We start from the raw sequence: 13063 nt of genomic DNA, 5'->3' as shown, positions 1-13063 counted from the left end.
GAAGGGGCGGAGTCGGGGGGGCGGGGCACAGCAAGGAAAAAAAGGGAGGGCAGCCAAAAAATTTTTTGCTTCGGGTGGCAAAAATCCTAGAGCTGGCCCTGGTTGGTACCTTGGTGGTGGTGATAAGAAAGAGAATCTGTTGCTTTCTAACTCCTTGGCATCTATAGCAGCACCAAAGGGTAAAAGTCTGAACATATGGTTCTAATGTGAGCTTGAAAGGAGAGCAAGATTGGGTTAAGTGTCTGAATTGCACTTTAATTCCGTTATTAGAGCTGGTGCATCTTCTTCCCACCTCTCTTTTCCTAAGGTCCATTTCTTTCCTTCCCACAGCCAAGAGCTACAGTAAACCTCATATAGCAGAGTCAGGAACGAAGCACCTTCTGTTGCCTCATACTTGCTGTGCCGACACTTCCTCTGCATACCGCAAACAGCTTTCTAGAGAACATCTGGTTCTCTTTGCTTCAGTGACTAAGGATCATAAAAATGACAGAATCCTTAATGAACCTTACTGTGTTAAACTCCACCCCCCTCCTGCTTCACTCATAAGCCTGAGCATTACCCATGGCTGAAGCAGCTAATCCAATATTGAGCATTTTTTATTCTTGCGTGCATTATAAACATGAAGTCCAACAACCCTGAGTTGTTTATCCCCACTTAAAATACTTGGCAACTGAGTCAGAAGTCATGACTTGCTCAAGGCCAGAGATGGGATGAAAACTGGGAGTCCACAGTTCCCAGTCCTGTGTTCAGATCATGCCCTTGCAACTGTAGCATAGAGAAAAGAGGGGAAACATCCACATAGGAATAGCAATTTTTATTGACAGTTTTTACCCCCAAAATACAAACAATAAGTTAAACAAAGTAAAATCATTAAATAACAGTTGAGGTTCCAGCCCTCATACAAAAACAAAAGCTAGTTAACAAATAAAATGCACTGGCATACTATGAGTCTTGGGAAAAGAGGTAGCTCCCAAACGTTGACTTAAGAGTGGGGACACAATTCTGGAATTTACACCCCTGCAACATACAGTGGGCATGTATTCAGGGGCAGCATTTGGTCACAGATTTAAAGAGTGATTGTAAATCCTTAAATCCTGCCATCAGTCATGACAGAAATGCAGAGATGGCAGGATCAAGCTCTATGGAAGGGACCAAACATTCCTGAGAGGTGGCCTGAAAGTCAACTCGGATTATTTATAATGACTTGCTTTCTTGCAGCACAGTCCCTACTTAACCTCATTACACCAAAGCACCCTAGTAGGGCTCCTCACCCAGGCAAAACTCCCGTTGACGTCCATGAGCATTCGGCATGTCTAAGGAGTACAGGATTGAGCCTCTATGCCAAAAATTGCTTCACTACCTTTGTTCTAAGATGAGTGGTGTGTGGCGTTTTTCTTGTTTTGTTTTGGTTTTGTCTAATCAGAACTGCAGTCAGCTCATGGCAATGCAGTGATAAAAATTCTCTTTCTCGTTCACTAGCACCAGGCACTCACTGCATAGGGTTCCTGCTGCCTAGTGATTTGTATCCTAACATTCCTCAGAATGTTAAAATAAAACAACTATTCATTTAGGCCAAATATTTACAAAATAGACACTTTTAAAAAAAAAAACTTACAATTTAAAACCAATAACTGGTTGGTTGATAAAACTTGTGTAGGTACTTATAAAAGTGACTAATAGTGATTCAGATATAAAGTAGGGAGATAACATGACATGTACAGTATCTTGACTGGAAATACGATTTCAGTGTTAAATATTTGAGTCTTCCATGGAAGGACTTTCAGGTACGCCACGTAGTGGCCAATGGAGATATCTGTCAGATACATGGCTATGAATGCTGAAAACAAACCACATAGGCATTTAAAATGAAGACCCGAGAGACAAACATGCACAAATCAACTCCAAACTAACATTCAGGGTTTCAATGTACTGCATCAATATGTGGCTCAGTTCCAGTTATTTGAAATGAATGCTCTAGACTTCCTGCTTTGGGTCCAGGCTTTGAGGAAAGGTCACTTTCATTTAGGGAGGCTACGGCTTTTGAAATTGACTCCCTTCATGTGGGACTCAATCCAAGAAAGATATTGAGTGACTCTGGTGTAGACGCCGGGCCTCTTTTCTTTAGCACAGCCATCTCCCCAGCTGACGATCCCATACAGAGACATCCTGCCATTGTGCTCGCAGACCAGTGGTCCACCAGAATCTCCCTGACAAAGCAAATAAAAAAGATCACAATCTGATTTTTGAGGATCCTGGAAAGCTAGGATAGAATGCTCCAGTAACTTTTATGGTCAGCATTATACTTGTAAGGGAAAAGGCACCTCCCTCAATGGGCTAGAAGGGAGTGAGTTATGTTACATGAAGTCCTCTGTCTGGTATCATTAGATTAGTACATGGAGCATTCTTGTTACAGAAGGCCTAAGCCAGGATGGCAGGTATTGTCTTGCAGGATCAAAAGCCATTCCCCTTCCATCCTCACTTGGAAAAAGAGAAATAAATATTCAGGTGTCTGCCCATTAACACTAAGAGAATTTTAGTGCTAATTGCAAGTCATGTTCCCTCCTCCTCCAACTCCGTGCAGGGCCTGGTTCACAGTGTGAGGGTCGAGGGGAATAGAGATGGATTTGAGGAACCTGTGCAAGGGATCTGCATCTCCTCCAGGCTGTGGAGACCAGCTCTGCTTTAGTTCTTTTCACAACCATGCACAGCTGGTTAAATGAAACTAGAGTACACTGGAGAAGAGCAGGGGCAGTTCCTCTGCTGTGTACATCCACCCACTGCTGTGTACACCCACCCACTGCTGTTCCAACAGAGTGGCCATGCAGTAGCTACAGAAGCTATTATAGCCCTAGGCCAGTGGTCCCCAACGCGGTGCCCACGGGTGCCATGGCGCCCGTTGGGGCATTTATGTGTGCCTGCCTACTGACATGGGAGTGCTTCCACCGCCGAGGAGCATGGCCACCAGCTGCTGAAATGCCGCCCAGAAGCAAGAAGTGTCACCAGCGAAATGCCGCTGCTTTTCGGCGGCATTTCGGCAGCGACACTTCTTGATGACACCGCTTCTCAGCAGCATTTTGGTGTCGGTGCTTCTCTATGACGCCGCTTCTCGGTGGCATTTCGGCGGCTGGTCATCCAGCGCCCACCACACTCTTCTGGGAACATGAATATGCTATTGCAACAGAAAGGTTGGGGACCACTGCCCTAGGCCATGAAACAGCACTGCAGTTCCTTCACAAGCTGGAAGGAGGTGGGGGTGGGGAGAAAGATTGCTGCTCTTCCATCACCAGCAGAATATTTTCTGTATCACACCTGATTACTGTAAGGTGAACTCCGCTGAGTAACTGAGTTCTTGTTCAAAAAATGACCCCGGTCCCTCTCTGCAAGGCCAGTGGACTTCAAAGATTCCAATGATTTACCATTAACACAAACCATGTGGATTATGTTAGAGGAACTCTGTCAGCAAATGGTTTTAAAACAAAATGTAAGCATTCCTACCTTGCATGCATCAGACTTCCACTGCACATCCCCAGCACAGACCATGTTGTCATTCACCCTGGTTTGGTCATAGTATTCATCCTGGCACAGTGACTGTGATATTAAGTTCACGTTGGCTGTCTTCAGTGTTTGGGAATAGTAAATGTCCCCTGCAAACACGAGGAGCTTGATTATATTGGCTTTCCCCCACAAACCCTCATGCTGTTATGTTCCCTCTTCATGCAGCAGAAGAAGTTAACTTGTCCACACAAAATATCAGTTTTGAGAATACTACATCTTTGTTATACAACAAATGTTTTTATTTTTACTTTTAGTAGATGAATAAGGTGCAAAATGTATTGTTTCCATTAGAATTTTCTGATTCTCAAACAGAAACAGGGCTTGATAACTTCTCTTAGTGGAGCCAAACCTGCAGTCTCTATTCATGCAGAAGACCAATCTAACTTTCAGCTCTTTGGTCTGCAGCAGGAACAGAAGACTGGGCATGCTTTGTGTCTCTTGTATTAATTTGTGTAGTTTTATAGAGGTGTGAGGTAATTTTGGTAAGAGTTCTTCCTAGAACTGGGGCATGTCAAGGGAAATGGACATGGAGAGTCAGAGATGGTGCTGGGATTCAGAGTCCCAAAAGAATGTGTGTGGCATAAAAGGAGGAAGACACTCTTGAATTGTTGGCATGATGGGGCACATCAAAACAGCCAATCTGCATGACTCATTGACTTGCGTAAATGTGATTGTTTCATCTGAGTTTGGTGGGTCTCAGTGGACACTGGTAGCACTGCATGGCTTTCTTTTAAAACTTCTATAACATGCACAAGCTGTGCTGCCCCAGACATGTGCCTCTTCTGCACTGCAGCAAGCTGCAGTTGTTATAGGGTGGAATTTAAAGGAGCCCAAGGGAGTTAAGTACCCAGTGAGAGGTGAGCTCCATTCTCTTAGGCCCTTTGAAAATCCCCAGCCATTGCTCTTCATAAAGTCACCTTCTATCTCCTGGTTTTAAGATTTTTATACTTCTCTTCTAGTACCTATGTTTTGTTCCTCATTCCTGCTGAGGTTTTAAAGAAGGATTCTCCCAAGAATAAAGGTGCCCAAGATCAACTGGTGCTAGAGATTTCAGGAGAGGGATGGAAACCTATGCTGGTATACGGCAGTAGAGGGGAGAGATCACTCAGTGTATGGATAACTGTAACAGGAGAGGGTGTGAAGAAGAATGCGACTGTTTGTTGGGGAAAAGTCAGACTACTCAGAAGGACTGTGGTTCCAGACACATGAATTATCTGTTTTGGAGACTACTTAGTTTTAATACACCATGCTCAGATCACATCGACTTGTCCTGTCATTCTCAAGACAAAAAAAATCCCCTCACCTACGCTTCTAATTTGTAGTAAAAAATGAACTTTGGTCAATTCCCCCCCATAGCACAGTGCCTAGCTTTGTATACTGGGCAGACTTGAGTTGCCATGATGAAAAGCTGAAGTATAGAAGATTCCCAAGTTTGACTAGCCGTATATGCCTCATTCCATCAGTATAAGTTTAAGATGATATTCACTTACAGTTGTCTTCTTTCCCATAGCCAGAAACTTCACACTGGGTATTGTCCCTCAGTACTAGGTTTTCAGATGGCAAACAGATAGTTCTGACATATTCAGACTCTACTGCACAATGTCCGGAAGCAGACTTTATTTTCATGAGAGCTACATAAAAATCAAAGTGGTTACAGTTAATATTGTAAAGTAGGAAAATAATCAGCTGGAATGATAACTTTCCAACAAGTAAAGGAGTACCTGTGGCACCTTAGAGACTAACCAATTTATTTGAGCATGAGCTTTCGTGAGCTACAGCTCACTTCATCGGATGCATAGTGTGGAAAATACAGAAGATGTTTGTTTTTATACACACAAAGCTTATGCTCTAAGGTGCCACAAGTCTCTAAGGTGCCACAAGTCCTCCTGTTCTTTTTACTATTATTTTAGTCACACAGATCTTTCCAAATTGAAATTGGCAAGTTTTTCACCCTTTAACTTCATCCATCTGAGTGACAGTGAATGAAAAAACTTCTCTTGAGTGAGACTGTAATCCCCAGGTGCTCCTTTCAGCATTTTGTAAGAACACAGCTCGGTGACTTGTGAGTGGGGGTGGCATCTACTGTCCCTCCAGCTGAGGGTCTGCGAAAGAGGATGTGCTGTGTTGCGCTACAGCACTCAGCCACTAGATGCTGCCTTCAGATCTAAACATTGGTTGAAACTTCAGCTGTTTTGAGCCTAGACCTGTGAAAACAAGGCCTCTGTCTTTTCTAATGGGTAACTGGTGGAGGGATGATGGGGTTGAGGTTAGCAGGTGTAAAACTAGCAAATCTGTATTGCGTACAATGGAATTAGAGACGTAAAGTCTGTATTTTGTGGGGGGAGGGGGCAATATGAAATCAATTTTTATCTACAGCGTGGGAAAGTGTCATGCAATGATACTTATCATTTACATTCCACTTCACATCTTCAAAGTGCTTTATAAACACTGACTTGCCCAAGAGGGAATTCTAGCCAAAAACAGGCCTAGTTATCAGGAGTGCCTGGCTCCTGGCATCCCCCTACTCGACAACTACTAGGCATTGCTTCTTTCTGCATCAGTGCCCCTACTATAACAGTGTACTTCATATGTGCTCAGGATTATAGATGTATTTCGGACACCACTTACCAATATCACTGTTGAAGTCACCTCTTTCATCTGAATATTCATGATGATTGATTATTCTTTCCACCTGAAATATTTGTTCTTTGTCATCAGTTGCATCAAGCTTGGACTTTCCAAGAAAAACTGTGTAGCCTGATGAATCCGTTCCCCTGAGAAGAAGGTAAATAAAGGAGACATGAAAACTGTTGGGTTTCTGAGAGCAAGGATAGGTTTGTTTGTTTGTTTGTTTGTTTTAAAAATAATTTGGTTCATAATGTGAACAACATCTTAGAGTCCTGTGAACTTCTCCCTTCTCATTCCCTGTTTCAAAAGTCTTGTGTCAACTACAGCAACTGTTCATGTAGAAAAGTGAAGCTAGGCAGCTTTGAGAGTCTGAGCCTAAATACTTTTCTAATGGATTTGGGGTCCTGATTCCCTCGTTTAAAATGAATGGAAACTGGGTGTTCAAATCCCTTCAGTTACTTAGAAAAACCTCAGCCAGAATGTATTTCTAGCTGGCTGTCTTGTTTCTAGCTGGTTCTATAGGTGTCCAGGGCTTTCTGGGCAATGACACCTCTTGAAACTGTTAGAATTCAGGGGGAAGTCAGCTTTCCACAATCACCAAATGTTCTGTGCAGGAGGTAAGCAGACCCCAGTCAGAGAACAAGTTCTGAGTTTGGAAAACAGCTGAGCTAGAACATAATCCTGGCTGTCAGGGAGGGATAAATTGCTATCTGAATTTGTTTTAAACTTCACCCTCAGAGCTCCACTCTCTAGCAAAATATCTCCCTTTTGCTACAAGGTACAAGATATAGGCTTCTAATGGCTTAACTTTCTCCCTGCTCTGCTTAAAGAAAAGAACAGTCCTGCTGTGGCTGAGTTACACGTGTGTGGTTTTTAGCCATGGGGCATTGCCCCAAAGCGGCAAAGCAAAAATAAATCAGCAGTAGACACGGGAGGGGTAATGAGTGCTTACAGTTGGGAGAAGCAGTGTGCAGCGGTAAGCACCCAGCAAGGGTCAATGAGGGTTCCACCACACACAAATTTGTCCTGCTCCATTCTCTTTGAATAATGGAAGATGGTGGCTATCCAAGGCTGAGACTCAATAGTGGCAATGCTCCCGCTAACGATCTTGAAGTACTTGCTGGAGCTCCTCTGGCCACATGTGGGTTCTGTGAAAGGAAAGGAAAAAACTTGTTGGAAGTGTGCTCAGTTAAAGTGCACTCATAGAATTACAAGTAAGCACCAGTCCTGGTGCTGAAACTAGCTTAAATACCACTAATTCTGTCCAACAAATCTTCAAGAAAATGTGTTGTGATGTTCTCATTCAGTCACACCATCTAGCCCTTAAGAGCATGTATAATTCGAAATGGTGGATATTATGGGTTGAATTCTACTTGCAGATAATCTATGGAAGCTAGTGGGGCTGTAGAAGTGCAATGGAGAAGAATTTGGCCCCCAGTTGTACTAGAGGACTCCAGTTTGAAATTCACCATGTACTGTGAAAAGGTGCCTTAAAAACTAAAGGATCTCTCCTGCTCCTCTGTTTTGCACTGAACATACCTTGTACCATTCTTTTGTAGAAGTCTGGGGGTTAGAGTCAAGTTCAAATCTCCAAGTGATTTTCAAGTAAATCCTAGCTTACCTCTTTCTGTGCGACACAGTTGTATGTCACAGTCTGTTGCCAGAGTCAGATATCCCCTCTTAATGTAACACCAGGGCTTAGCTTTTCCATCTGGGTTTCTGGAAAATGAGGGAGACATGTTTTTTGTAAACAGTGCTTCTAAGTGCTAGTGACTCAATAAAATCTGAATTCCCCCTGAAGAGGGCTGTCAGGGGTCTTCTATTGCAAAGCATGTCAAAGGAGAAAATTTGCAGAAGGACAAAAGCAAATATTTTATGCATAAAACCTGCAGCTCGTCCATATTATTTGCTGCACTGGTATTTCTTTATAAGGCTGTTGAAGGGCCCAAGACAGCAAGTACAGAGAGCACCCAAATACCATTAATTTCAGTGGAAAAATAAGGGGACTAGACACCTTGAAGGACCAAGTCCAAATTTTAGCAAGCAGTCTTGGAAACTCCTGGTACTCCACGGAATGCATCCTATCACTCCAGGTGCTCTGGGGAATAGCCAGCCCAACAGGCATGAGAGCTGTAGGAATTACCTGCAGTAGTTGTGTTTCCCGAGTCCAAGCTGCAGGGCATTTCTCATGCCTGCATGGTAAGCTCTCCTTGTTAGTGAAGGGGAGTCCCAGGATAAGCATTCTTCATTTTTCGTATTCTTTGACACAGTCCCTCTGTAGTCCTGACCGTTCTCAGTATAGCATTGACTTTCAGTGTCTGAAATATGAACACACAGTTGGCAGCATATTCTGGATTGTTCACCGTATGCCACGGTGGAAAGAAGCCAGGTGATTCCATTCTAATGAGAAGCAGGATGAGATTCCTGTCACTGACACACTTGCCAACAAACAGGTCAGTATGTGGACTGGAATGTCACTTCATTGCTGTGTTCGACACATGCAGCTCTAAGACTAAATGTATATGTGTTTTGGTTCTCCCAAAAATACACAAAAATCATGTCTTGAATCAAATCTGTTACCTTTTATGTGAGGATCTCGGCATATTTCACAACCTAAGTCTCACAATACTTCTGGAGATGAATGTAAAACAAACCAACTGTATTTTACAAACTAGTAAACTGAATTAGAGAGGTTGTAACCTTCTCAAGATCAGCTAGTGACAGAGTAGAGAATAGAACTCAGGAGTCCTGGTTGTCTTTGCCCTAATATTTAGGCATTGCGCCTTCCCTTATGCATTAATACAAGTTATTAAGAAATATCCATTTGTGTTTCTGTCAGTGGTACTTTCATTTTTATTGGTGCACAGAAACTGAGATTAGAAACACCTTAATTTTAGAAAATGGGCAGTTGTGGGGGGGAAGGTGGAATATAGAATGGGATAGGAACCACTGTATCATACCTATTTCACAGTGCTGTCCACTGTATCCTTTTGGACATAAGCAACGGTTAATCTGGGAAAAGAGTTGATAGGAAATGCAGGTTCCTCCATTTACACAGTTACAATCTGCAAGCAAAAGACACCAATAACCAAAGTTATAAATCTTTCAGTAGATCCATAAATTGAAGGATAGTTGACGCATGTCTGGTATGTAACTATTCCAAAGGAATTTTGTTGTCTAGTATGTGTTGTTTTAGAGAGACAGAAATAGAAATGGCAAGTATTTACCCTGGTGTCCTGATTTATGTTTGATTGATAGCTTGTGTCGCTGCTGCCTGGTCACAGCCTAAGGGGGGAAAATAAAAATTTGTTTATTTTTTAAGGAAAGTTTCTTACAGATTGTTCCTTTATTTATGTGCTCACTTTTGTCTATCTCTGGAGTGTACATAGACAGGCCCTAGCTCTGTCCCTTCCTGCATGCCTGCAACCCTAATGACTTTGTTAGTGTTATATGCATGCGACTGACAGCAGAACTTGGGGCATTCAGTGCAGTCCAGGTAGGATGAGTGGGGATACAGTGAAAGTCTACTGCAATAAAGTAGAATGAAAACACCCAACTGCTTCAATGCACCAAATTGACATTTCTTTTGCAATTCTGCTAAGAAGGCCAAAGTTGCCTCAGAAACAAAGCCCATATGGCCAGACAGTGAGCAAAGGGTCATTGGGGGAATCCACCTCCTTCCCATTCACCTACACCAGACAGTGGAATAAAGGCACAGGACTTATCCACCACTACAGTCCTTAGCTTTTGTTAACCCTGCTGCTGGTGCATCCTTGCTCTATGGTAGTGATGGCCAGTGGATCTATACAGCAGTAGTTCTACTTGTCCTGTGTTCCAGATCCTGACTCTGCCTGGCACACTGGAACTATACTGCAGGCAGGGGCCTCTGCTCGAAAGCAGGAGAAGACAGGATTAGATTCCTAGCACTCTGCCCTTTGGAGTGAAGGGGATCGGTCAGTTCAAAAGCAGGACTTGGCTACAGAAAGCTTCTGCTGAATCCTTGTGTATGGACAGCATTGCCTTACGTGATACAAGCTGATAGGAGCCAAAATATCCAAAGTCAGCATGGGGATTGCGGGGGAGGCATTCAAATAAAGCCTAGTATCCTGCATTAAATCTTTGCTAATTCCTAGTACTTGATGTCCTGCAATAGCGCTAGAATTAAGAAGAAATAAAGTAAGAGCAAAAATGGCAGAGGCTGCTGCTCTCTCCATCCTATCTAATCCCCATCAAAGTTCTCTCCAGAAAACCATAGTGTTTCTTCTATATCCATAGGTGACAACTACAGGAAAGAAGGTTCAAACCACAGTTGTGTCACAGAAAAAAGCCTGGTGCATACATGTGGCAGAAAGCAGGACGGTAATAATAGGCCTAGTTCAGTGATCAAAGGGGAAGATTTTATCGTCTAGTCAAAAATGGAAGTAAGCAGGATCTGTGCTGAGTGAGTGGCTGTGCTTGTTGCGAAACTTACAGATTCTAGGCTTGTGACGAGTGCCCCCAGCATAACTGAGATAACGATGAGTAACTTCATGCTGTTGGGGAAGTCGTGACTTGGTTGGTTCCTCTTCTACCTGCAGTATTTCTGCTTCTGAAAATAAAAGAGGAACTTAAAGTGGTGTTGTGGCTTGGAGTGCTAGGTTACAGCTGTTCATCCAGCAGTTTGAACTTCAGCATCAACCACAGTACGCTTAGGAGAAGGAGTAAAGAATAAGTTAGCTTGGACTATTTGCTCTTCTTTCCCATGAATTAAAAGAGAGCTTGTTGTCTGAACCTGGTCTCGAACTCGTTTTAAAGGATAGATTCCCTATAGATTTATTTTGCTAATGCTCCTTAAAACCCTTCCTGGAGCTAGAAAGCTTTTGTTTCTTGAGACCTCTATCATAGCAGTTGGAACTGGAAGCTGGGCAAGTCTAAACAGACCCACTCTTGTGTGTGAACGCTTGTACATTCATGGGTGAAACACAAGGACAAATCCTGCTCTCAGTTAAGGATTTGGTTGCAACCTTCACCTCGAATCACCCAGCCATGGTCAGTTCAGTAACGTTATTTTGCATCCTTCTCAAAGCATTTGTGCAAATTTAAAACTACCCATCTGTATAAACTCAAGTAAAAGAGTAGAGGGCTCGGGAAGTGGAGAGCTCCCCTCTTTAACCACAACTGCAGAGCAGAGCTGTCAATACAGAATTCAGTGTAAGTGGTGTTCGGTTGCTGTCCAACTGTGGTTGCCTATTCTCAATGGGCATTCAGTAGTTCGTGGCCATATTTTCAAAGTGCTCGGCACCCAAAATTGGAGCTGCAGTCTCAGGAGAGCTCAGCTCCCATTTAAGTAGCTAATTTGTTCTCAGTCAGAGCTGCTGAGCACTCTAGAAAACCCGGATTCTTCAGGTAGGTGCCTATATGGGATTCTTTTAAAAATCTAGCCTTTTTCTTCACCCTCCCCCCTTTATTTACAATATAAAAAGTTGGCATATAAGAGACGCTGGGGCATATTCTGCCTTGGTTCTGCATATGTAGTTGCCACTGACAGCCAGAGGTGTTGTGCATGTGCAGCAAAGGCAGCATAGCATGTTAATGGTAATCTGCCTATAAGTGACTAGTTAAACAAACAAACGAACTGGCTTACAAAACATGATGGATGAATGGAAAAAAAATGTCCATAAAATGGCTGTTTTCACCATTCTAAAGAAAATCAGCGCAGCTAATTGGAATATTTTCCCTCCCCCCTGAAATCAGATATTACATGCCCCAAATTCCAAAACGGGGGTATATATCTAAAAGTTAAAAATGTCTAGAGTAGCTTAAGTATAAGAAGCACCAGTATACTACTGCAAGAAATAAATCATTCCTCAGGTAGCTAGACAAATACATGTTTCTCAAATCCATTTTAGATTGCAGAAAACTTATTGTTCTGTTTACAAACAATATTTGTATTGAGCTAGTGGACTGCAATTCTTAACAAGTTTAAAGTGGGACATCAGTCATTGATATTCCAACATTAATTTTCCAAGCTCAGTTCTTTAGAACCCCAAATCATAAAATCTTGCAGGCTGCAGTGATAGATGTTTTAATGTTGCATTATATGATGTTTGGAGTAGGAACTAGCAATTGAAATGAACCTTTCAAATTGCTAAAAATATAACTTGTGCCTGTGGGTTTTAGTAAAGCAGCCACTCATTTCCAACTGGCATGGCACACTGCATGTGTGTTTATAAAATACAATTAGATTGTAAAGACATTGCACTTACCACTCCACTAACAATGCGGAAGGCTTGCAGTGTTCTGTGCTGTCTCAGCAGCAGGTTTAGTCTTGTAGGTCCTTTAGCAATCTGAGCCCTGTGCTCGGTTTCTCACTGTTCTGCAGAGGAAGTGCATCTGTATATAAACCCTTAGCCTGAAAGATGATTGGCTGGCTCCAACTAGCATTCCAGCCCGATGACAAGATTGATACCGGTTAAGGTTGTCTCAAGCTTTGCACCCTTGGGAGAATTTTTTTTAGAAAAGAGGTCACTTACCTCTTTTCAAACAAAAACCGAGCAGAATGACTCAGGAGGGGGATTCTAATCTCTTCCTACTGTAGTTTCACTGCAATTCATTTATAATCTAACAGTTAAATGTAGTCTGAGTTATCTCTTTGTAGAGTTCCTTATCTTAATGTGTCCTCCTGGCAGTCAATAATCGCTTACAGTAGTATCTAAAAATGGAGGAGAAATATGGGTGAGGCTTTTGATAAGGGAGGAAATGCATTATTTGTGTTGTAATAGCACCTAGTGACTGTTATATAAACTTACGTAAAAATATACAGCACCTTCTATCCTGAAGGATCCCACTGCTTTACCATCTGAGTTCCGTTAGGGCACACCTGTAGACTAGGGCAGACTTT

General features: G+C 42.6%; 2 protein-coding genes across 5 annotated transcripts in view; one reads left to right on the top strand and one right to left on the bottom strand.

Annotated features, from left to right (window-relative positions):
* Window positions 1-13063, top strand: part of LOC125639870 (uncharacterized) — a 158853-nt gene that overhangs the window by 85321 nt on the left and 60469 nt on the right. For 2 of the 4 annotated variants that reach the window (XM_048857642.2, XM_075130750.1), the window contains exon 4: window positions 6274-6340. The exons of the other annotated variants lie outside the window; for them this stretch is intronic. The gene's annotated coding sequence lies outside the window, so the exon portion shown is untranslated. The remainder of the gene's footprint in view (window positions 1-6273; window positions 6341-13063) is intronic. 4 annotated transcript variants of the gene reach the window in all.
* On the bottom strand, window positions 800-12538 carry PLAU (plasminogen activator, urokinase). The gene is made up of 11 exons (XM_048857641.2): window positions 12429-12538; window positions 10655-10771; window positions 9411-9468; window positions 9144-9248; window positions 8327-8501; window positions 7805-7902; window positions 7136-7331; window positions 6184-6329; window positions 5046-5186; window positions 3496-3644; window positions 800-2207 (listed from the first exon to the last, which is right to left on the bottom strand). Exons 2-11 carry the CDS (start codon window positions 10712-10714, stop codon window positions 2019-2021), a joined length of 1317 nt encoding a protein of 438 aa, XP_048713598.1. The 5' UTR covers window positions 10715-10771; window positions 12429-12538; the 3' UTR covers window positions 800-2018.

The sequence above is a fragment of the Caretta caretta genome, chromosome 7 (genome assembly GCF_965140235.1).
Source record: "Caretta caretta isolate rCarCar2 chromosome 7, rCarCar1.hap1, whole genome shotgun sequence".
Taxonomy (NCBI): Eukaryota; Metazoa; Chordata; order Testudines; family Cheloniidae; genus Caretta; species Caretta caretta.
This window is presented reverse-complemented; position numbering and strand designations above follow the sequence as displayed.